This window comes from Callorhinus ursinus, unplaced genomic scaffold (assembly GCF_003265705.2).
Source record: "Callorhinus ursinus isolate GAN/ISIS: 27379988/994484 unplaced genomic scaffold, GSC_fseal_2.0 scaffold40, whole genome shotgun sequence".
In the NCBI taxonomy this organism is placed as follows: domain Eukaryota; kingdom Metazoa; phylum Chordata; class Mammalia; order Carnivora; family Otariidae; genus Callorhinus; species Callorhinus ursinus.
In genome coordinates, this window is record NW_027397102.1 from 4,541,512 (window position 1) to 4,566,219 (window position 24,708).

At 38.0% G+C, this 24,708-nt stretch overlaps 2 protein-coding genes and 1 pseudogene across 2 annotated transcripts in view; 2 read left to right on the forward strand and 1 right to left on the reverse strand.

The window, feature by feature from the left end:
- Nucleotides 1–1,486: 1,486 nt before the first annotated feature.
- Nucleotides 1,487–13,092, reverse strand: LOC112823301 (HUWE1-associated protein modifying stress responses 1 pseudogene; annotated as a pseudogene).
- Nucleotides 13,041–24,708, forward strand: LOC112831208 (putative P2Y purinoceptor 10). Its single transcript, XM_025881460.2, is given in 3 exon segments — nucleotides 13,041–13,158; nucleotides 23,385–24,253; nucleotides 24,256–24,708. Coding segments are annotated over 2 exon segments (1,035 nt in total). The 5' UTR covers nucleotides 13,041–13,158; nucleotides 23,385–23,433; the 3' UTR covers nucleotides 24,471–24,708.
- GPR174 (G protein-coupled receptor 174) overlaps nucleotides 13,083–24,708 on the forward strand; it is a 181,061-nt gene continuing 169,435 nt past the window's right edge. The window contains exon 1 of the mRNA XM_073880907.1: nucleotides 13,083–13,158. The gene's annotated coding sequence lies outside the window, so the exon portion shown is untranslated. The remainder of the gene's footprint in view (nucleotides 13,159–24,708) is intronic.

Genomic DNA, 24,708 nt, shown 5'->3' on the forward strand with positions numbered 1-24,708 from the left:
GAATATTATGGTTATCTTAGCAAAGTTTCTTCACAGAAAGATATTTACTAAATGGCTGATGTAACTGCAAACTTTAACAAAGTGCTGTGAATAACTGTTGGAAAATTCTTATACTGATTTGCAATGGTCTTTTAAGGTTAAAAATATGTTGGCTATTTGAACATAATACTACAAGTTTGCAAGGAAACATTTTCACTGTCCTACTTGATATGTAATATAGTAATATGACAGAATAAATTATAGTACCTGGCAGGCTGACATCAATTCTTCGTCTAAAAGAGATTATCATTCAGTTCAAGATATTAAAAATGAGGATGAAACATGCTTTAAAACATTGTAGCTATAAGAGGTCTTATATGTACTCAAAAGAGGAATGTACTCAGAACCTTTATTTAGGGCTACCTAACATCTAGAGAACATCCATGTGATTCCATATTTTCCAGAATGAAATTCCAAACTGCACTTGTTAGAAGAGGGACTGAAGAGTCAGGTTTTTCTACTTAAGTTGTGACCACATTGTCAGCAGATAAAAGACCTTTATCTTCCACCATTCCAATGGAAACTGCACAAAGTAGGGCATTCATGAAAAATGTAGAACAGGACACGAAAGATTAGAATATCTACCCTCCCCCACCATCCATCTCCATCTTGCTAATACTGAACCAAAAAGGAACCCCATTCTCAAAGTTCATGACCTCTTTACTTTAGGTCACCCTTGAATGGAGTCTACATAATTACATTTACCATAAGAATACTATCCTTTTTGAGGAGTAGTCCTTGTCTTAAAACTGAGTATTTTAAGCCTACAGGGTTAATCTGGGGGCAATTTAATAATATTGTTACTTCTAAAGCACTAACACACACGAAGTGAATCCAATAAAGATCTGTGTATGGATTAAATACATTGCATGTCCATCATAGAACCCTTTTACATCACATAATCACCAGAACTAGAAACTGCTTGGAAAACTAAAAACAGGGCACAGCCCAATCATTAGAAATTACACACTGTGACTATATAGAAACCAGGTGCATGGTACAGTGCTGCTACAAAAAATGGAAGCCTGTAGATTTGACAGGAAGCCAAATCATGGGTTTGAGATAATTTTAGGAAACTGGCAATACTGTTGAAGCAAAATGATCAACACAGCAGGAAATGGACAAAAAAAAAAAAAGCATTCTATAATCAAGTAAACATCTGATATTTCCTTTCCCTTTGAGAATAAATATAAGTAAGGTCACTTTTAGCCTTGGAACAGATATATGTTTCCCTGTGATGATCTTACTAATGACTACATGATATCTGATATCCTCTGCTAGGATTATAGTTTTAAGAAAGCCATCGTTACAAGAATCATCTACTATAAATACCTAGAACTTCCTTTTATGGCAACCACTATAGAATTCACTTGTTTTAAACAGTTAATAAGGGAAGATGGCTCATGTTTCCTTTGCAATAATAGTATATGTTGGGGATCAAGTGGCTTTCAAGCAGCATGGTGGGTGTGAAAATGTCCGCAGTTTAGATCATTATGTTGTGTTTATGGATTGGCAACTCTGTAATCAAATGGCCACACTGGGCTAAGGTACACCTTCCGTTCCACCATTGTCCAAGTGGAGTGCATTTTTTCTTTTTCTTTTTTTTTAAAGATTTTATTTTTATTTATTCGAGAGAGAGAGAGAATGAAAGATAGAGAGCACGAGAGGGAAGAGGGTCAGAGGGAGAAGCAGACACCCTGCTGAGCAGGGAGCCCGATGTGGGACTCGATCCCGGGACTCCAGGATCATGACCTGAGCCGAAGGCAGTCGCTTAACCAACTGAGCCACCCAGGCGCCCTGGAGTGCATTTTTTTCTGATATGAAAGTGTTCACATTGACACATGGAGCCCATTTATCCTTCAACTAGCATTCCATCTATTGCTTATATGTGTAGGAGAGCTTGGGATACTCAAATGCATGCTTATACTATCCATTGTACCACTAAGACCATGCAGAGCTATGTTTTCCCAGAAGGGTTGCAAATTAGTGTCTATAGATGAGCTGATTTACATTGAAGTAGCTCAGTTAGGGGACACTACAGTCAGTCTTGGGGAGCTCTAGGGTTTTGTGGTGAAGGAACTTTTCCACACAGGAAGCTGATCAAATCTTCTCTATGAATAGTTCTTCAGTGCTCTTTAACCCAAACCAACACGTACTTATTGCATTGCTGATAACCAATTTGAATTCCAATATCAAAACTTCACTGATGGGTATCCATGCTTTCTTTCTTTGTAGAGGTTGGTGATGATGGTGGCTGCATTTTGGAAAGAGACCCAGAGAAAAAGTCCTGGCTTCTGACACACTCGGTCAGGATAAGTAGGGGGAGGGAGAAACTCAAAAGACAGAGAAAGAGAGAGTCAGAGAGACATAGAGATGTTATATGGGTGTCAATCACTCCAGAAGGCCACATTAGGTCTCACCATTTTGTTGCAGGGTTTCAGGTTCCCACACTCAGTGTAAGGATGGTAGGAAGGGGGTCAGGTTGAGGTGAAGGGGAACCTGGGGGCCCAGAAACACAGCCCAGCATAGGCTAGGTGAAGGGAGATGCCTCCTCCCAGTCCCTGCTCCAAAGCTGGCTCAGGGCAAAATGAGACTGCCCCATAGCGTTCCTTCCCCATTTTGTGACTGGTCTCTTTCTTTATTCTTTCTTTTTTAAATTTTATTTATTTATTTGTTTTTGAGAGGCAGGGAGGGGCAGAAGGAGAGGAAGAGAGAGAATCTCAAGCAGGCTCTGTAATGAGCTAAGAGCCCGATGCAGGGCTCAGTCTCAGGACCTTGAGATAATGATCTGAGCCAAAATCATGAGTCTTGTGCTTAACGACCTGAGCCACAGAGGTGCCCCTCTTTTTATATTCTTGATGTTAATTTTTTTTCTTATTATTTCCTTTGGGCTTGAAGAATTTTCTTTAGCAATTATCTTAGAGCATGTCAACTTTGTTTCCATAACCTGAGGATTCCCAAAGGATATTTTTTTGGCCTCCATGGTTTTAAATTAGAAATCTGTCATTTGGATCATTGTTTTTCTATGAATAATGTATTGCTTTTATCTATTTTCTTCTTTTATGAGATTTTTAGTCTTTAGAGGTCTGAAGATTAATTATGATGTGTCTATATGTACATTTATTTGCATTTATCCCATTTAGGATGAACTCAATTCTTGAATTCATAGCTTTATACCTTGCACAAAATTTGGGAAATTTTCAGCCATTTAAAAAAATGTATTGTTATGTTAATTGCCATACATTACATCATTAGTTTTTGATGTAGTGTTCCATGATTCATTGCTTGTGCATAACACCCAGTGTTCCATGCCGAACTTGCCTTGTTTAATCCCCAGACCAGGCTAACCCATCCTCCCATCCCCTCTCCTCTAAACCCTCAGTTTGTTTTTCAGAGTCCATCGTCTCTCATGGTTCGTTTCCCTCTCCGATTTCCCCCCTTCATTTTTCCCCTCCAGCTATCTTTCACATATATTGCATTATTTGTTTCAGAGGTACAGATTTGTGATTCAACAGTCTTGCACAATTCACAGTGCTCACCATAGCACATACCCTCCCCAATGTCTATCACCCAGCCACCCCATCCCTCTCATCCCCACCACTACAGCAACCCTCAGTTTGTTTCCTGAGATTAAGAATTCCTCATATCAGTGAGGTCATATGATACATGTCTTTCTCTGATTGACTTATTTCGCTCAGCATAATACCCTCCAGTTCCATCCACCATGCAAATGGCAAGATCTCATTCCTTTTGATGGCTGCATAATATTCCATGGTATATATATACCTCATCTTCTTTATCCATTCATCTGTCAATGGACATTTTGGCTCTTTCCACAGTTTGGCTATTGTGGACATTGCTGCTATAGACATTGGGGTGCACATAAGCCTTTGGATCCCTACATTTGTATCTTTGGGGTAAATACCCAGTAGTACAATTGCTGGATCGTATGGTAGCTCTATTTTCAACTTTTTGAGGAACCTCCATACTGTTTTCCAGAGTGGCTGCACCAGCTTGCATTCCCACCAACAGTGTAGGAGGGTTCCCCTTTCTCCGCATCCCCGCCAACATGTCATTTCCTGACTTGTTAATTTTAGCCATTCTGACTGATGTGAGGTTGTATCTCATTGAGGTTTTGATTTGGATTTCCCTGATGCCGAACGGTGTTGAACACTTTTTCATGTGTCTGTTGGCCATTTGGATGTCTTCTTTGGAAAAACGTCTGTTCATGTCTTCTGCCCATTTCTTGATAGGATTATTTGTTCTTTGGTATTGAGTTTGATAAGTTCTTTATAGATTTTGGATACTAGCTTTTTATCCAATATGTCATTTGCAAATATATTCTCTGATTCTGTCGGTTGTCTTTTGGTTTTGTTGACAATTTCTTTTGCTGTGCAAAAGCTTTTTATCTTGATGAAGTCCCAATAGTTAAATTTGCCCTTGCTTCCCTTGCTTTTGGCAATGTTTCTAGGAAGAAGTTGCTGTGGCTGAGGTCAAAGAGGTTGCTGCCTGTGTTCTTTAGGATTTTGATGGACTCCTGTCTCACATTTAGGTCTTTCAACCATTTTGAGTCTATTTTTGTGTGTGGTATAAGGAAATGGTCCAGTTTCATTCTTCAGCATGTAGCTGTCCAATTTTCCCAACACCATTTGTTGAAGAGACTGTCTTTTTTTCCATTGGACATTCTTTCCCGCTTTGTCAAAGATTAGTTGACCATAGAGTTGAGGGTTGAATTCTGGGCTCTCTGTTCTGTTCCATTGATCGATGTGTCTGTTTTTGTGCCAGTACCATATGGTCTTGATGATGACAGCTTTGTAATAAAGCTTGAAGTCCGGAATTGTGATGCCCCCAACTTTGCTTTTCTTTTTCAGCATTCCTCTGGCTATTTAGGGTCTTTTCTGGTTCCATACAAATTTTAGGATTATTTGTTCCATTTCTTTGAAAACAGTGGATGGTATTTTGATAGGGATTGCATTGAATGTGTAGATTGCTGTAGATAGCATTGACATCTTCACAATATATTTTCTTCCAATCCATGAGCATGGAACGTTTTTCCATTTCTTTGTCTTCCTCAATTTCTCTCATGAGTATTTTATAGTTTTCTGAGTACAGATCCTTTGACTCTTTGGTTAGATTTATTCATAAGTATCTTATGGTTTTGGGTGCAATTGTAAATGGGATCGACTCCTTCATTTCTCTTTCTTCTGTCTTGTTGGTGTATAGGAATGCCACTGATTTCTGTGCATTGATTTTATATCCTGCCACTTTACTGAATTCCTGTATGAGTTCTAGCAGTTTTGGATGGAGTCTTTGGGTTTTCCACATAAAGTATCATATCATTTGCAAACAGTGAGAGTTTGACTTCTTTGCTGATTCGGATGCCTTTTATTTTTTTTTGTTGTTGTTGTCTGATTGCTGTCGCTACGACTTCTAATACTATGTTGAAGAGCAGTGGTGAGAGTGGACATCCCTGTCGCGTTCCTGAACTTGGGGGGAAAGCTCTCAGTTTTTCCCCATTGAGAATGATATTCGCTGTAGGATTTTCATAGATGGCTTTTATGATATTGAGGTATGTACCTTCTATCCCTATACTCTGAAGAGTTTTAATCAAGAAAGGATGCTGTACTTTGTCAAATGCTTTTTCTGCATCTATTGAGAGGATCATATGATTCTTGATCTTTCTTTTGTTAATGTATTATATCATGTTGTTTGATTTGCGGATGTTGAGCCAAACTTGCAGCCCAGGGATAAGTCCCACTTGGTCGTGGTAAATAATCCTTTTAATGTACTGTTGGATCCTATTGGCTAGTATTTTGGTGAGAATTTTTGCATCCATGTTCATCAAGGATAGTGGTCTGTAAATCTCCCTTTTGATGGGGTCTTTCTCAGTTTAGGGATCAAGGTTATGCTGGCCTCATAAAACGAGTTTGGAAGTTTTCCTTCCATTTCTATTTTTTGGAACAGTTTCAGAAGAATAGGTATTAATTCTTCTTTACATGTTTGTTAGAATTCTCCTGGGAAGCCATCTGGCCCTGGGCTTTTGTTTGTTGGGAGATTTTTGATGACTGCTTCAATTTCCTTAGTGGTTATAGGTCTGTTCAGGTTTTCTATTTCTTCCTGGTTCAGTTTTGGTAGTTGATACATCTCTAGGAATGCATCCATTTCTTCCAGATTATCTAATTTGCTGGCATAGAGTTGCTCATAATATGTTCTTATAATTGTTTGTATTTCTTTGGTGTTGGTTGTGATCTCTCCTCTTTCATTCATGATTTTGTTGATTTGGGTCATTTCTCTTTTCTTTTTGATCAGTCTGGACAGGGGTTTATCAATCTTGTTAATTCTTTCAAAGAACCAGCTCCTAGTTTCGTTGATATGTTCTACTGTTCTTTTGGTTTCTATTTCATTGATTTCTTTCTGATCTTTATTTCTCTTCTGCTGGATTTAGGATTTATTTGCTGTTTTTTTCTCTAGCTCCTTTAGGTGTAGGATTAGGTTGTGTATTTGAGACCTTTCTTGTTTCTTGAGAAAGGCTTGTATAGCTATATACTTTCCTTTCAGGACTGCCTTTGCTGCATCCCAAAGATTTAGAACAGTTGTTTTTTCATTTTTATTGGTTTCCACGAATTTTTTAAATTCTTCTTTAATTTCCTGGTTGACCCATTCATTCTTTAGTAGGATGCTCTTTAGCCTCCATGTATTTGAGTTCTTTCTGACTTTCCTTTGTGGTTGAGTTCTAGTTTCAAATCACTGTGGTCTGAAAATATGCAGGGAATTATCCCAATCTTTTGGTACTGGTTGAGACCTGATTTGTGACCCATGATGTGATCTATTCTGAGGAATTCCATGGGCACTAGAGAAGAATGTGTATTTTGTTGCTTTGGGATGGAATATTCTGAATATGTCTGTGAAATCCATTTGGTCCTGTGTGTCATTTAAAGTCTTTATTTCCTTTTTGATCTTTTGCTTAGATGATATATCCATTTCAGTGAGGGGGTTGTTAAATTCCCCCACTATTATTGTATTTTTCTCAATGTATTTCTTTGCTTTTGTTATTTTTTAATTTTTTAAAGATTTTTATTTATTTATTTGAGAGAGAGAGAGCACAAGAGAGGGTAGGGTCAGAGGGAGAAGCAGATTCCCTGCCGAGCAGGGAGCCCGATGCAGGACTTGATCCCAGGACTCTGGGTCATGATCTGAGCGGAAGGCAGTTGCTTAACCAACTGAGCCACCCAGGCGCCCACTTTGCTTCTGTTATTAATTTCTTTATATAATTGGCTGCTCCCTTGTTAGGGGCATACATATTTACAATTGTTAGATCTTATTGTTGGATAGACCCTTTAAGTAGGATATAGTGTCCTTCCTCATCTCTTATTGCAGTCTTTGGTTTAAAATCTAATTTGTCTGATACAAGGATTGCCACCCCAGCTTTCTTTTGGTGTCCATTAGCATGGTAAATGGTTTTCCACCCTCTCACTCTCAATCTGGGGGTGTTTTTGGGTCTAAAATGAGTCTCTTGCAGACAGCATATCGATGGGTCTTGTTTTTTAATCCAATCTGATAGCGTGTCTCTTTTGATTGGGGCATTTAGCCCATTTACATTCAGGGTAAATATTGAAAGATATGAATTGAGTGCCATTATATTGTCTGTAAGGTGACTGTTACTGTATATTGTCTGTGTTCCTTTCTGGTCTATGCTGCTTTTAGGCTCTCTCTTTGTTTAGAGGACCCCTTTCAAGATTTCTTGTAGGGCTGGTTTCATGTTTGCAGATTCCTTCATTTTTTGTTTGTCCTGGAAGCTTTTTATCTCTCCTTCTGTTTTCAATGACAACCTAGCTGGATATAGTCTTCTTGGCTGTATATTTTTCTCGTTTAGTGCTCTGAAGATATCCTGGCAGTCCTTTCTGGCCTGCCAGGTTTCTGTGGATAGGTCTGTTGCCAACCTAATGTTTCTACCATTGTAGGTTACATATCTCTTCTCCAGGCTGCTTTCAGGAAATTCTCTTTGTCTCTGAGACTCATAAGTTTTACTATTAGATGTCTGGGTGTTGACCTATTTTTATTGATTTTGAGAGGGGTTCTCTGTGCCTCCTGGATTTTGATGCCTGTTTCCTTCCCCACATTAGGGAAGTTCTCTGCTATAATTTGCTCCAATATACCTTCTGCCCCTCTCTCTCTTTCTTCTTCTTCTGGGATCCTAATTATTCTAATGTTGTTTCATCTTATGGTATCACTTATCTCTCAAGTTTGGCCCTCATGATCCAATAATTTTTTATCTCTCTTTTTCTCAGCTTCTTTATTTTCCATCATTTGGTCTTCTATATCGCTAATTCTCTCTTCTGCCTCATTTATCCTAGCAATTAGAGCCCCCATTTTTTATTGCATCTCATTAATAGCCTTTTTGATTTCGACTTGGTTAGATTTTAGTTCTTTTATTTCTCCTGAAAGGGTTTCTCTAATAACTTCCATGCTTTTTTCAAGCCTAGGTGGTATCTTTAAAATCATCATTCTGAACTCTAGTTCTGACATTGTACTAATGTCCGTATTTAGTAGGTCCCTGGCAGTCGGTACTGCCTCTTGTTTTTTTGTTAAGTTGATTTTTTTCCATCTTGTCATTTTGTCCAGAGAATAGATGAATGAGAGAACAAAATGCTAACACGTAACAACATCCCCAGAAAATATACTCTAAACAAATCAGAAGAGACCTGAAACCAGGGGAAAAGAAAGTGAAAGAAAGAAAAAAGAAAAAGAAAAAGATGAAAATATTCAAAAACAGAACAAAACAAAACAAAACAGAATATGATCAAATATGATCAAGTTGGTGCATAGATCAGTGCCATACACTAGATTTTGGGTGTGCTTTGGGCTGTTAGTAGGAAGTGGCTCCCAAAATTTTAAAGAAAGAAAAACTTATATATGTACAAAAATAGGGGTTAATACGATTAAGGGATGGAATATGACTGTAAAGATGAAAATTATAAAAGATTTTATAAAGGAATTGATAAGATAAGAAGTTGTTTGAAAAAAGAAAGAAGAGGTTCTAAAAAGAAAAAAGAAAAAAAAGGGAGAGAATGGGATCAGGCAGGAGACTAGAACAAAGTCATACACTAGAGATTTAGGGTATATTTTGATCTGTTAGAAGAAACTGTATCTCAAAATTTTAAAGAGAGAACAACTTATATATATATGCCAAAAATAAGGGTAACTACTATGAGGGGATAGAATATGACTCTAAAAATGAAACATAAAAACGTTTTTTTAAAAAGGAATTGATAAGATGTTGGTTGAAAAAGGGAAAAAGAAAAATTAAAAAAAAAAGACAGTTAAAAAAATTAACTTTCAAAGACTAAAGAATCTTGGTAAAAAAGCCATGGATTCTATGTGCAGTATACTTCTAGCTCTGGAGTTCTGCTGTTCTCATTGATTGGTAAACTTGGTCTTGGCTGGTTCTTCTTGCTGATCTTCTGGGGGAGGGGTCTGTTGCCGTGGTTCCCAAATGTCTTTGCCTGAAGCGGAATTGCCCCGCCCTTGCCTGGTCCGGGCTAAGTAATCTGTTTGGGTTTGCTCTTGGGAGCTTTTGTTCCTTGCAAGCTTTCAGTACAGCTTTGGAGGATAAGAGTGAAAATGGCAGCTTCCCAATCTCTGCCCCAGAGAAGCTGAGAACCCGGGGCCCTGCTCCTCAGTGAGCTCCCAGAGAAAAGCAGTCAATCACTCCCATCTCCCCAGTCTCTGGCTGCACTCCGTGCTCACCTGGCCTCTGACCGAGCATTTCTATCTCTGACACCTGACTCGGTGTGGTGTCTCCAAACTCAGCAGATCCCTGCAGTGTGCTCCCACGCCACTCCTCCTGGGGCAGGAAGGAGAGTCTCCCCGGATCTGCCGCTTGTTGGGTCCCTGCTGGAGAAGCAGTGGCCCGACTGTGCCGTGGATCAGTTTATGGTAATCCCGAGTTGAGAGCCTGCTCCTTGGCTCCATCTCAGCAGCCAGCTTCCCCGCTCTGATACCTGGGAGTTCTGCCACACTCAGGCACCCTCGGTCTTTCTGTGACCCCAAGGGTCCTGAGGCCACAGTGTCCCACGAGGGTTCCACCCCCGCTTAGCCCCTGGAGTGACGTCCCTCAGCAGAGCCGACTAAAAGTGATCTTTCAATTTTGTGCTCCGTGGCTCTATCACTTGCCATAAGCAGCCGACGCAGACCCCCTCCCCCGAGATCTATCCTCCCAAATATCACCTCGGATTCACTTCTCTGCATGCCCTACCTTCCAAAAAGTGGTTGCTTTTCTCTTCAGAGAGTTGTTGCTATTCTTTTCTTCGATCTCCTGTTGAGTTCGTGGGTGTTCACAATGGTTTGATCCCTATCCAGCTGAATTCCCGAGACCAGACAAAATCTAGGTCTCCTACTCCTCCACCATCTTGCTCTGCCCCCCAATTTTCAGCCATTTTTTTGAAATTTTTTTTCAACTGTGGGCTTCCTCAGTGCTTAGTCCAGGATATACAGGAAACAACACATACATATATGCACGCACGTGCACACACACACACACACACACTCAATGTCATGTTGTTCCTTGAGTCTTGAGATCCTCAGCCAGTCTTTTTTTTATTTTCTCTACATCTTAGAGTCCTCTTACATTTGTTTTATGTTTTATCTAGGTATTTTAGCCATGATTATCAAGAATAATAGGATGGAGTAGATTTATTCCATCTTATCTGCAATCGGAAGTTTTCAGGACAATCTTACAAGTAGGTTTACCTGTTGTTATTTGGGTGGGAGATGGATGGGGATGCTTACTGCTAATTTGTAACAATTTTAATTTTATCTTGCACCTATGATTCTATCATTTCCTTAATTTATTCAATAAACAAATGCATTTTGAATATCTAATGTGTGTAAGGAACTTTTCTATTTCTCTTGATGTACACTTGATCAAGAAAAATTCAATATATGTCTCAGAATATAATATCCAGTTTATGATCCAGTTTATAATGGAAGCATGAGATCTTATCAAGGCACAGAGAGGTACCTAAGTCAGACTTGTAGAGAAATCTGGGAAGGCTTTCCAGAAGATAATTCTAAATTAGGAGCTGAAGGAAAATTAGTCACATGAAAAGTGGGAAAAGAATATTCCAAGAGCATAAAATATTTATTCAAGTTCATCAATATATCAGAATGCAGCACACATTCATGAAAATGTGAGTACTTCAGCATGGCTGGAGCAGAGAATTGTGGGGAAGTGTAGAGCTATAGAAATGAGGTTGGAAAGATAAGCCTGCAGGACTTAATACACCATAGTAAGGAAGTTTTGTTTTGTTTTGTTTTTGTTTTTGTTTTTAGATACAGGTGAATCTTTGGAAGAATTAGGCAACAGAATAGTGACATAAAATTTGGAATTCAGAAAGATCACTTTAATGAAAAATAGGTTTGGGCTCTTGGGTGGCTCAGATGGTTAAGTGTCTGCCTTCGGCACAGGTCATGATCACAGGGTCCTGGGATCGAGTCCGGCATCGGGCTCCCTGCTCAGCAGGGAGCCTGCTTCTTCCTCGGCCTCTCTCTCTCTCTGTTTTTTATGAATAAATAAATAAAATCTTCAAAAAAATGAAAAATATGTTTATTGGAACGGGCAAAATTGGAAGTAGAGGGAACTGATAAAGGCTGGTAAGAATAAGTAATAAAGAGATGATGGTTTGAAAGACTATGGACTCTGAGAAACAAACTGAGGGTTCTAGAGGGGAGGGGGTGGGGGATGGGTTACCCTGGTGATGGGTGTTAAGGAAGGCACGTACTGCATGGAGCACTGGGTGTTATACGCAAACAATGAATCATGGAACACTACATCAAAAACTAATGCTGTAATGTATGGTGATTAACATAACATAATAATAATAAAAAAAGAGATGATGGTTGTCTAAATTAGAATAAAGGTGGTGCAGAGAGAAGTAGCTAAATTTAGAAATTAGGAAGATAGAATTTATGGGATATGTGTGGGTATTAATAGGTGTAACTGTTAAAGGTATCACCTAGATTTTGTGAATGGGCAGATGGCAGAGTGATCATATGCCATTATCCAAACTAAGACACTTTAAAGAGTGAAAGGTAGTATCATTATTGATTACACTGCAATAACAAATGTAAACTAGTTCTGTTCCAGGCAAATCAGAATATATGGTCAGCCTAGTGTATGGTGATTCTAGTAAAATAGCATGGTTTTTGGAGGAATACTACACTCTATTTAAAATATTTTAATTTATTTTGATGAGAAAATTAAAAAAACATTTTAATTTAAAATTCTCATGAGACATACACTTATTAATAAATGAGTATTATTTCTTGGGTGGAGAGGATGGGGTGGATATAGTATGAGATTACAATTTACATGAGTGCAGAGACCATGTCTGCCTACATACCATCTTATCATCAGTACCTAAAACAATGCCTAATACACTGAAGGGATGCAAAATGTACATTAATTAATTAATATCCATTATATTTAGAGGGAAAGCTGTGTTCTAAGGCCTAGGAAAGTATTGTTTTGCATTTGACGGTACATAAAATGAGATAACTGGGGGAAGGGACACAGGTCTTGTGTATACTCCAAATAATGGCTGTTATAGGCAGAGGATAATAGAAAAGGCTGTTAGTGAGGTCAAAAATTCCTATCAATGCTAATCTCTGCTTCTCAGTGAGCCACAGCTAATCTGCTCCATGCTTTCCACCTACCATTCGTGCCCTTGGTTTTGGGGAGGTTTACATAGCACTTTCTTCTCTCAGCACGGAGGCAGACTGGTGAAGTAGAAAGATTATTTGAGTGAGAGGTTTATTTTTAGCCACATTTCAAAATCTAATTAACAGTGAATTTCTTCATCCCTAGGCAAGTTAATTTACCACTTTGTACCTTACCAAATGAGGTCAAAATGAAGATTCAAATGATTTTTTTTTAAATTTCTTGCAGGTAGCATCCTCCAGTTCTGGGGCAAATGAGTTGGGACATACATACGCAGGCAACTTACCATAGTTCTTGCTGCTAACCTTTCTGAAGAAGTTGTGATCTGCAACCATGTCTGCTTGGCTCAGTCTTCAGTGAGAAATGTGAGACTCAGACACAGCCAAAGGAGCACAATAGTGGTGAGACTATTCTGTTCCTAAGCCTTTTGCTATCTGAAACCAGTAGCATTGCCAAGAGGGGTAGGAAACATTCATGGTCCTGCATTTGGAGAAAAGAGAATCTTTCTAAGTGGAATAACAACCACCTAAAAGCCATTTGAAAAGCTATTATTGTATATATATACAACATCAAAAGGAATGAAATCTTGCCATTTGCAATCACATGGATGGAACTGGAGGGTATTGTGCTGAGCAAAATAAGTCAATCAGAGAAATACATGTATCATATGACCTCACTGATATGAGGAATTCTTAATCTCAGGAAACAAACTGAGGGTTGCTGGAGTGGTGGGGGGTGGGAGGGATGGGGTGGCTGGGTGATAGACATTGGGGAGGGTATGTGCTATGGTGAGCACTGTGAATTGTGTAAGACTGTTGAATCACAGACCTGTACCTCTGGAACAAATAATACATTATATGTTTAAAAAAAAAAGAAGAAGAAGATAGCAGGAAGGGAAGAATGAAGGGGGGAAATAGGAGGGGGAGATGAACCATGAGAGACTGTGGACTCTGAGAAACAAACTGAGGGTTCTAGAAGGGAGGGGGTGGGGGGATGGTTTAGCTTGGTGATGGGTATTAAAGAGGCACGTACTGCATGGAACACTGGGTGTTATACGCAAACAATGAATCATGGAACACTACATTAAAAACTCATGATGTAATGTATGGTGATTAACATAACATAATAAAAAGAAAAGAAAAGCTATTATTTTAGGAAGGCCTGAAAGCTTTAAATAAAATGAATGGAGTTATTAAGAAAGGCTGAAAGTTTCAAAATAGAATGAATGGAGTTATCTACTTTAAAGCAATTTTAAGGGCCAGAGTCCCTGGAGAATATAAAATAACTATATGACTGTGAAGGGAAACTGGGAAAATCCTGAAAAGGCCAGTGATCAAGCCATGGATGCTTGCAGTGGGATTGACACAGTAAGATTCTCTGCCCACTACTGGTGTAGTCTGTCTTTTAGTGCAGATAAGGGATTTGTCAAGGTACTAGTATTCGTGATCCACACTCTAGACATAATAGCAAATAATGTACTAGTTGGAGATAATAATGTATAAGTAAGAGTTTGATAATTTGTTAGTGGTCAAATGGGAATAAGACAGTATCTCCCTTCCTTATAGCATTGTCATGAGGAATATATGATATAATATATCTAAAGTGGATGGCACGTAGTCAATGATCAGTAAATTTAATTGTTAGTAAACACTGATGTTATTGGAGTATAAGTTGTTAGATACATCAGCTATTCCAAGAAAGTTGAAGTCAACAAGGACTGGAGAAGTCAGAGGTACAAGGAACTTAAGCTGGGGTTGGAAATGTATTTATATTTCACCTTCTTTCATGACTTAGGAGAAATATACAAAATAAATTAGAATAATAGCACTTCTTGCAGTATTACTATGTAGTAGATACATGCATTGCATATATTATCTTGACTCTGAATGTACACAACATTGTTATACATTATAGAGTGGAGGAAGCTGTGGACCAGATAAATTAGGAAATGCAACTGATTTCTGAGCATTGATTTTGTATCCTGTCTCATTGTTGAATTCCTGTATGAGTTCTAATAACTTGGTGGTGGAGGCTTTTGGATTTCCCACATAAAGTATCATGTCATCTGTGAAGAGAGAGAGTTTGACTTCTTCTCTGCCAATTTGAATGCATTTTATTTCTTTTTGTTGTCTCTTGCCAAGGAATTTTGGTACTATGTTGAGCAATAAATGGTGAGAGTGGGCATCTTTGTGTTCCTGACCTTAGGGGAAAAGCTCTCAGTTTTTCCCCATTGAGAATGATATTCACTGAGGGCTTTTCATAGACGGGTTTTATGATATTGAGGTATGTTCCCCTCTATTCCTGTACTTTGGAGTTTTAATCAGGAAAGGATGCTGTACTTTGCCAAATGCTTTCTCTGTATCAATTGAGAGGATCATACAGTTTTTGTCTTTTCTTTTATTAATGTACTCTATCAGGATGATTGATTTGCAAATGCTAAACCACCCTTGTATCCCAGGAATAAATCCCATCTGGTTGTTATGGATAATCCTTTAATGTGCTATTGGCTATGATCTTGTTGAGTATTTTAGCTCCCATGTTGGGGGCAGAGATATTTACAATTGTTAGGTCTTATTGAATAGACCCTTTAAGTATGATATCGTGTCCTTCTACATCTCTTACTACAGTCTTTGGTTTAAAATCTGATTTGTCTGATATGAGAATTGTTACCCCAGCTTTCTTTTGAGGTCTGTTGGCATGGTAAATGGTCCTCTATCCCCTTACCTTCAACCTGGAGGTGTCTTGAGTCTCTTGTAGATAGCATATGGATGGGTTCTGCTTTTTTTATCTAATCTGAAACCCTGTGTCTCTTGATTGGTGCATTCAGCCTGTTTATGTTGAGAGTAACTATTGAAAGATATGAATTTAGTGCCATTGTATTGGTTGTAAGATCTCTGTTTCTGTAGGTTTTCTGTTTCTTTATGGTCTATGTGTCTCTTGGGATTTCTCTTCATTTACAGAATCCCCCTTAATATTTCTTGCAGGGCTGGGTTGGTGGTCACATATTCTTTGTTTCTGTCTGTCATGAAAACATTTTATCTCTCCATCTGTTCTGAATGACAATCTTGCTAGGTAAAGTATTCTTGGCTGCATGTTCTTTTCATTTAGTACCCTGAACATGTCCTGCCAGCCCTTTATGGCTTGCCAGGTCCCTGTGGACAGGCCTGATGTTATTCTGATGTTCCCCCCTCTGTGAGTAAGAAATCTCTTCCCCCTAGATGCTCTCAGGATGGCTTCCTTGGCTCTCAGACTTGCAAATTTCACTATTTTATGCCAGGGTGTTGATCTATTTTTATTGATTTTGGAAGGGGTCCTCTCTGCTTCTTGGACTCAAATGCTTGTTTCCTTCTCCAGATTAGGGAAGTTCTCAGCTATGATTTGTTCAAATATACCTTCTAGTCCTCTCTCTCTCTCTCTCCACCCCCTCGGGGATCCCAATAATTCCGACATTGGAGCATTTCCTAGGGTCATTGATCTCTCTAAGTTTATTTTCATGTGCCATTAGCTGCTTATCTCTGTCTTCCTCAGCTTCCTTCCTTTCTATCAGTTTATCTTCCAGATCACTAATTTGTTATTCTGCCTCATTTACCCTGGCTGTTAGAGTTTCCAGTTTAGACTTCATCTTATTCATAGCATTTTTAAGTTTGGCCTCATTAGATCTCATTTCTGCCCTTAGAGATTCTATATTGTCACTAATGCTTTTTTCAAGCCTAGCTATTGACTTCATGATTGCTATCCTGAAGTCTGTCTCTGATATCTTGTTTATATCTATATCCATTAGTTCTGTGGCAGAAACATTATCTCTGGTTCTTTTCTTTGTTGAGAGTTTCTCCTCCTAGTCATTCTGTCATTGGCTGTTGGAATGAATGGACAGAGTTCAAAATATCAACCACGACCCAAATTAGATGCACCCTAGCAATATCCGGCATGGTCAGATGCCACCACTGAAAAAAACAAAGCCAAAATGAACAAGAATAAAAGTAAAAAAATGAAAAATTAAAAAATTAAAAATATGTACTATATATACATGTAATAGAAAATAAAAAAATTAAAAAGGGGGAATGGGAAGAGGGGTTATAATCTCTCAGTATGAACAAAGCAGAGTGTTTCATTAGTTCTTGGGTGTATTTTGGTCTGTGTTTTAGAGGACACTACGTCTCAAAATTACTAGGAAAGTAAAATTTGTATATATAAAAAGGTAAAACTGAGTAGAGTGAAAAACGGGCTAAAATAAAGCATTTTTATAAAAAATATAGGTATGTAAAAATACAAGTTAAAAAGCACCTATGAAAACATGAGTTGGTATAATAGACATCTAGTTGAAATGAGAAGGTATAAAGAATACGGCAGTGGAAAACGGCATGAGAAAAGGAAAAAAAAAAGAAGAAAGAAAGAAAAGGAAAGGAAAGGAAAATTATATCTGAAAAATAAACAAGTTGTAAGGCCACATCTAGAGCTCAATATACAATTTTCTCCTTGTGTTGGGATATTACAGTCTTACAGGAACCAAAGGATTGTCATCTACCTATTTTCCAGCCTGTCTTCGGGGAGGGGCCTGCCACTCTGTTTCTCAGGTACCTGCTAGTGTGGAGTTACCCCACCCCCTGTCTGGGGGATGGGCTCAGTGGAAACTGGACTTCAGAGTGTCTTTTGTATCCTGGGGCTTTTCCACTCCTCTTCAGGGGATCAGAGCAAAAATGGCCACCGCCAAACCTCTGGCCCAGAGCAGAAAATTCGGAGTCTGCCCTCTTTAATAAACTCTGCAGGACAAACAGTCTCAACTTCTGTTTGTGCTGCTGAAAACCGCAGCTTTCTGCAGTGTGTGCTCACAGCTACTCTCCCAGAAGTATTTTCAGGGGCTCGGGAGTATCTCTGCCCTTTCTGCTTTTAAAACTGTGAGCGACTGTGGGCTCCGGCTTGCACTAGAAGCTCCAAAATCAGGTCCGGTTCTACCCTAAAGCCTTTTCCCGGCTACTACTGTTCTGCAACTTTTTGCCCTGTTGCAGGCTCTGGTTCCAGATTTTTTTAGTCTGTTCAAGGAAAGAGTGGATATCGACCTGCCTGGTTTGTGGTTTCTGGCGATCCTAGTTGAGAGTCCCTTCGTGGGCTCGCTGACCATAATCTGCTTCCTGGTTCCACTGCTTGGGCACCCTACCAGTTCATAAACCCACTTTTGCTCTGTGGTTCCTTGTATCCCAAGACCACAATGCCCTACCTAGAATTCTGTCTTTTCATTTCCAGGGCCCCCTTCAGGGAGGGGTGTCTCTTACTTGAGCAGATTTCTAAGGGTTTTGATTTTGCTCTCCCATGTTATTACTTTCCAGGAGTCAGCTTATGGCAGCTCCCTCCCCCTTCTGTTTATCTTCCAATATCTCCCTCAGATTCATGACTCTGCCCTTCCTACCTTGCCAAAAGCAACTGCTTTTCTGCTTGTAGAGATCCAGATATATATTCTTACATCTCAGGTTGATTTTGTGGGTGTTCACAATGGTTTGGTAGATATCCAGCTAAATTCAGGGGACCAGTTGAAACAGGGTCCCCATCTGCCTTCCATCTTGCTTTCCTCAAAAAAAAATAAAGCTCATCTTTTCATTATAGCATTGAGAAGTATAGAATATTTTTTTGTTTTGTTTTGTTTTGTTTGTTTTGAGAGATAGAGCATGCCAGCAGGGGGATGGGCAGAGGGAGAGAATCTTAAACAGTCTTCATACCCGGCACAGAGCCAGGTGTGGGGCTCAATCTAAGGACCCTGAGATCATGACCTAAGCCAAAATCAAGAGTCAGACTCTTAACAGACTGAGCCTGACCCAGGCACCCCTAGAAGTTTTTTTTTTTAAACATAAGAATCCTGATTGTTTTCTAAAACCTAAGCATAATGCAATATTTTTGTCATTGTTTCTGTTTTGTTTTTACTATCACTTTTTTTTCCCCACAAGGTCAAGATAGGAGAAATAATTGGATGTAGATAAATAAGCCAGATTTTACTACACAGTTATGAAAGTTAGGTCACAAAATACCCATGCATTTCCTCCTTCAGATTGGAAAAGAATGTCTGATTATCTTGGTCTATTTGTGCTGCTATAACCAAAAGGCTACAGATTGGGTGTCTTAAATAATATTTAGTTTTCAGAGTTCTGGAGGTTAGGAAGTCCAAGATCAAGATGTCAGATTTGGTGTCTATTGAAAGTCCACTTTCTGGCTTATAGATGGCCATCTTCTCACTGGTGGAAGGGGCAAGGGATTTCCCTGGGGCCTCTTTTATAAGAGCACTAATCCCTTAAAGACCTAATTACTTCCCAAAGGCTCCAGTCCAAACACCATCACATTTAGGATAAGGTTTCAACATATGACTCTAGGGTGCAATAAACATTCAAACATTCAGCCTACAGCATTAATTAAATGATTCACAATATTTATGTGGTGATAATATACTGGTTTCCCAGATAAAATGCAATACTTGCTGGTATACAGGACAGTGTGGTCCCTGGATCTCATGGGAACTTATTAGAAATGTAAATTATTGGGCCCTAACCCAGACCTACTAAATCAGAAACCATGGGTGGGACAGCACTCCAGATGATTCTGAGGCACGCTCAAGTTTGAAAACCACTGTGTTAAGGTGGGAATAATAAATTCTGTCTGGGTTGATTTGTGACTAAGTAAAGTAATTACTGAATTAGGCCTTAAAGAATGAGTCAAAATTCTGTACACCATACGTCTTCCTTCAGCTGAAAAGAATTTGATATATTTGGAAAACAAATAGATTGGCATTGTGATATTATGAGAAAGCATTAGCATTGGAATTTGAAAGAGAATTAGCTTAGGATGTCTTCTTGGAGGATAATTTGGTATTATTGATCAAAAGCCTAGCAATTCTACTTTAAAAAATTTATTCAGAGAAAATAGTTGCTCAAATGTATGAAGATGGGTGTACAAGAATGTTTCGCAAGGCATTGTTTCTAATAGTGAAAAATGAAGAATCTACCTCAATGTCCACTAGTAAAATAAATTATGGTATATAATTCTGATGAAATTCTAAGTACCCATTAACATGATTATTTATTAATAAATTGATTAATAAAATGATTACTAATAAAATGTCTATTTATTAATGATACTATATTCATAATAATTATGATTGAATACAAACTATAATTATAAAAGAGTATGTGTATATGAGTCAAATTTGGTTAAAATATCTATAAATGTATTCATTTATAGATCTATAGCATGGGGGAAAATGTAAGTTATACACCAAAATGTTAGCAATGGAAATATTGATGATGTGTATATATTTTGTTTTTCTTTATCTCTATTTTCTAATGTGAAACTGTATTCCTTATATAAAGAAATAACAAGTTTAAAAACAACCTAATCTAAGACTGTTAAACAGATTTTTAGAAAGATTTATTTGAAAGAGAGAGAGAAAGAAAGAGAGTGAGAGCAGGGGGAGGTGAAGAGAGGAAAAGAATCTCAAGCAGACTCTGGGAGCTGAACATGGATCCCAGCATGGGCTCAATCTCAAGACGCTGATATCATCACCTGAGCCAAAACCAAGAGTCCAACACTTAACCAACTGAGCCACCCAGGCACCCTGTTAAGCAGATTTTTTACACAATCTTATTATTAGGAACAAAAAATATTAATTCTGCTTTTTAAAAACACTGTATTTGTCCTAGAATATTTGGGAAAAAAACCTAATCACTCTTGCTTTAATAGTTCATTGTCAAGGTTACTGTTCTAAAATCTGGCATTGGTTTATTTCTAAAAGTTTGTATTATTATTAGGTAATTACAAAAATATGGATTTCATCTTAGAAGTTCCTGGAAAAGTAAAAATTACTCTGTAGTGGAAGGTAAGAAGATCCTGTGAATTTGGAAAATTTAATCTCCCTGTTTTTGGCCTTGGTATTCTCATCTATAAGAAGTGTCATGATCAGGAGATCTTGATGGTCCTTAACTGCTCTAATATTCTAGGGATCTCTAATGAATTTAGAAGCCCAACTATTTTCAGAGATCTAAATGAGGAAGTATGGAAGCTAAAAAATAAAATAAATTAAAACTCTCTAAAATGCACTTTAAAGGATTTTTCTTCTGATGTTACACAAGATGTTGTTGATACTTCTCTCCTTTAGTATAACTTCTCCCTTAATGGAATTTTAAAAGAAATGTGTTAAATATTTAAAAATATTTGAACATTGGTATACTTATGACACCTGGTGGTCAAATCAAATATCACATCTAAATTCTGATTCCCCAGACACGCCCTTTCTCTCAGTGCGACTCCCCCCACTCCCCCGATTTATCCACTCATCATGCATTCAAGTCATTCACTCAACAAACACTTAGTTCATCCCTAATATGTTCAAAACATTTGAGGAGACATTTTACTATGGAGGAAAGAAAGTAGTATGAGAATGAGTCTTTGATATGTAAGAGATTGCAATCTATTTAGAGGAACAAAAGAGACTACATGCAAAGGTAATAACAGCACGTTGTTAAGTGTATTAAATGCATTCTCACTAGAAAAATGATCAGAACTATGGACTGTGAGGCCGTTGAAGTGACCTCTGGTTTGGAGAGTTCAAGAAAGTCTTCTTGGAGGAGGTGAAGCTTGCCTTTCTTGGGACCTAAATTTCCTCAGCTGTAAAACAGTGGTAATGTTATATTGTTGCATAAGATTGCTGTGAGGGACAGATTGAGAGAGTGTATACAAAGTACTTAGCATAACACCTCATCCAAGTAGGCATTCAGTGATTTTTAATTATTATTATAACAAAACCAAAGATGATCAGGGAAGACTTCATGTATGTTAACTATTTTCTAAATTTTATTTCAAGAATAATTCTGGTTCAAAAAAAAAAGATAATCCTGGTTCACACTTACATAGCTTTTTATTTAAACTGAGTATACAGAATACAAGATCAATTATTTTAGTTAGTTCAGTGGGTAAACAAACAGACCACAAAAACAGATAGTGTTGGCTCAATTTACAGTTTGCTAGACTAACTGGCTGATTTAGCAAAATAGTCAACTCAGTGGAAAATAACATTCAAAGTAGTTGTTTACTTGAATGAGCTGGTTGACTGCAATGAATTTTCAGTAAATACAGTCTATCTGAAAGCACCATGTAGTCAGTCTAAAGGCATCAAATAGATGATTTGGCACTGTATAGGCTGTGTGTGTGTGTTGACTGAGTTTTTACAATTTCAATTAGTTGTATTTTGGGTTGAATAGGCACTGTCTTAGACTTTATATTGCTTTCAATAGTTAATGTTAAGTGTGTCTCAATTTCCCTTTAATTCCATAAAATGTGAAACAAACTGCCTTTGCAAGCAATAAAAAATACAAGGGAATATTAAAATTCCATTTAGCCTTTTGTTTCTACAATCAAAGGCATGCTATATTTCCTAAGAATATTAAACATTTGAGTAAACTGTCATTTTCAAAGGTTAAAATAGCTGTATTATAGTGGTTGGGGGCCAAAAGCAATAATGATCTGATCCAAAAGAAAACCAAGAAGAGGGACTCTGCATTTTAGGCGTGAATTTAGGGGTGAACCTGGATAAAGGAAGATTTGATAGAGACAGGATTGCTGTCTTCAGATATTTAAAGAGTTTCATGTGCAACAGGAGGTGAACTTTACTTGACATTGATAGGCAGAACTAGGTTAAAATGACAGGGATACAGATTTTAACTCACTAGAAGGAAGAACTCTTTAACAATTATGATTGTTAAAAATGTAACAATTCAAAATTAATAACTTTTCACTGAACTCGCCTCAGGATCTGAATTAGAGATAGCCCTTTTTGCTGTAACTACCACTAGATACCTTCTAGTTTTTCACATACTCTGGTAGTTGTTTGAAATGGTGGCAAGGATAGTCTCAATAAATGTGAATGTCTGAAGTTGACATAATTCTATTAATAAACACAGATCTTTAAAGCTACAGAAGCTTCAAGAAAAGTGTCATGACATACAAGCAGGACTAATTTTGCCCTCAGCCCAAATTCTGAAGGAGCTAAAGTTTATCTGCATTGCACCATTTTTTCCAAGTTTCCATCCTTTCAAGGACTGGTGACCTGCCAGCCCTTCCCAGGCCCTTATCTTGTGTTTCATTCCCAAAGGTTCACAGACTCATCTCAGCAGTCACCTAACCCCTGATAAGGTTGTAATTTAAAATTGATTCAGTTTTAATCTTTTCCAGCATTAATGATTGGAAACTCAGCTAGATCTCAAACTTTGAAAATGCAGGTGGAGACAACTGTAATACTGAAATATAGAAACCCAGGAAAGTGTTGGAATGTATGTCTGGGGAAATTTTGCAGTAAGATCTTGCTTGTTGGTTATCTCTATGTTTGATTACTCCTTCTGACTACTAAGGGAAAACCTGACTAAGGTTATAGCCAAAACAGTGATCTTCTTGATTTCTAAAAATATGCTCCACAATGCTGTTATATATTTGTAGATTGCCATGATATTCTCAGCTTACATAAAAAATACCTTTTGAATTTGTGAAAGTTCACACTTGAATACTTGAATACTTTTTTGGCAGGACACAAATATATTTGTATACCCAAATATGAACTGGCATGCCCTTGACCTTATTTTTACTCTATTTTCTGCAGAAATCATCACTCTAATGCTTTCCTTAAGGAAGGAACATACATCCTCAAGATGGGAAGTAACAGCACAAACAGTATAAGAACAAAGTGCACTGATCTTCAAGTGTCATTTCAGTACTCTCTCTATGCAACCACTTACATCCTCATATTCATCCTTGGTCTTCTGGCCAACTGTGCAGTCTTGTGGGTTCTGTGCCACTTCATTGGCAAGAAAAATAAAGCCATCATTTTCATGATCAACCTCTCTGTGGCTGACCTTGCTCACATGCTGTCCTTACCCCTCCGGATTTACTATTACATCAGCCACCACTGGCCCTTCCAGAAGGCCCTTTGCCTGCTGTGCTTCTACCTGAAGTATCTCAACATGTATGCCAGCATTTATTTTCTGACATGCATCAGCCTTCAGAGGTGTTACTTTCTGCTCAAACCCTTTAGGGCCAGAAACTGGACGCGTAGGTATGATGTGGGCATCAGTGCTGCCATCTGGATCATTGTGGGGACTGCCTGTTTGCCACTTCCAATTCTGAGACATTCTGGCTTAACCAACAACACTGAATCCTGCTTTGCCGATTTAGTGTTTCAACACATTAGCATGGCTTCCTCCATTGGCATGATAACTGTAGCTGAACTTGGAGGGTTTTTTTTACCTGTTGTAATTATTACTTATTGCACATGGAAAATGAGAAAATCTTTACAAGAATTCCAAGTTCCCCTTCAGAATACCAAAGAGAGAAAAAAGGCTTTGTGGATGGTCCTGATGTGTGCAGTGGTGTTCATTGTGTGTTTCACTCCTTACCACTTCAACTTCCCATTCTTTATGATGGTGAATGTCTTTTCAAACTGTTCCTTTATTAAGAGCACCATATGTTTTCACATCATTCTCTATGTCTTGCGAATCTGAATTGCTGTCTTGATCCCATTGTATATTATTTTATGACCTCAGAATTCCGTGATAGGTTTTTGGAACACAGTGGTTTGGCTCTTCAGTCATGTGTGAAATGCAAAGACAGTGCTTTAGAAATTCATCACAGGAAGGAGGATCTTCAAACTATCTCCCTTGAAATTTTGAATGATTCCAAGACATTGTAATCAAATTACTAGCTAGAATAATCTATGTTCTCTATCGGTTTAGCTATGTCACCTTGAAGATTTTTTTAAAAAATAAATGGTATTTTGAGTGCCTTAACAAAACATGGCCTCCTTCCTTTCAACCTCAAAATGATCCCTTTGAAGGAATTATTCATGACTATATTTTCTATCCAAATGGAAACATATTGTTATATGGAGCATATAATAAAATATCTTTCTTTACAGAAAGTAATAAGCA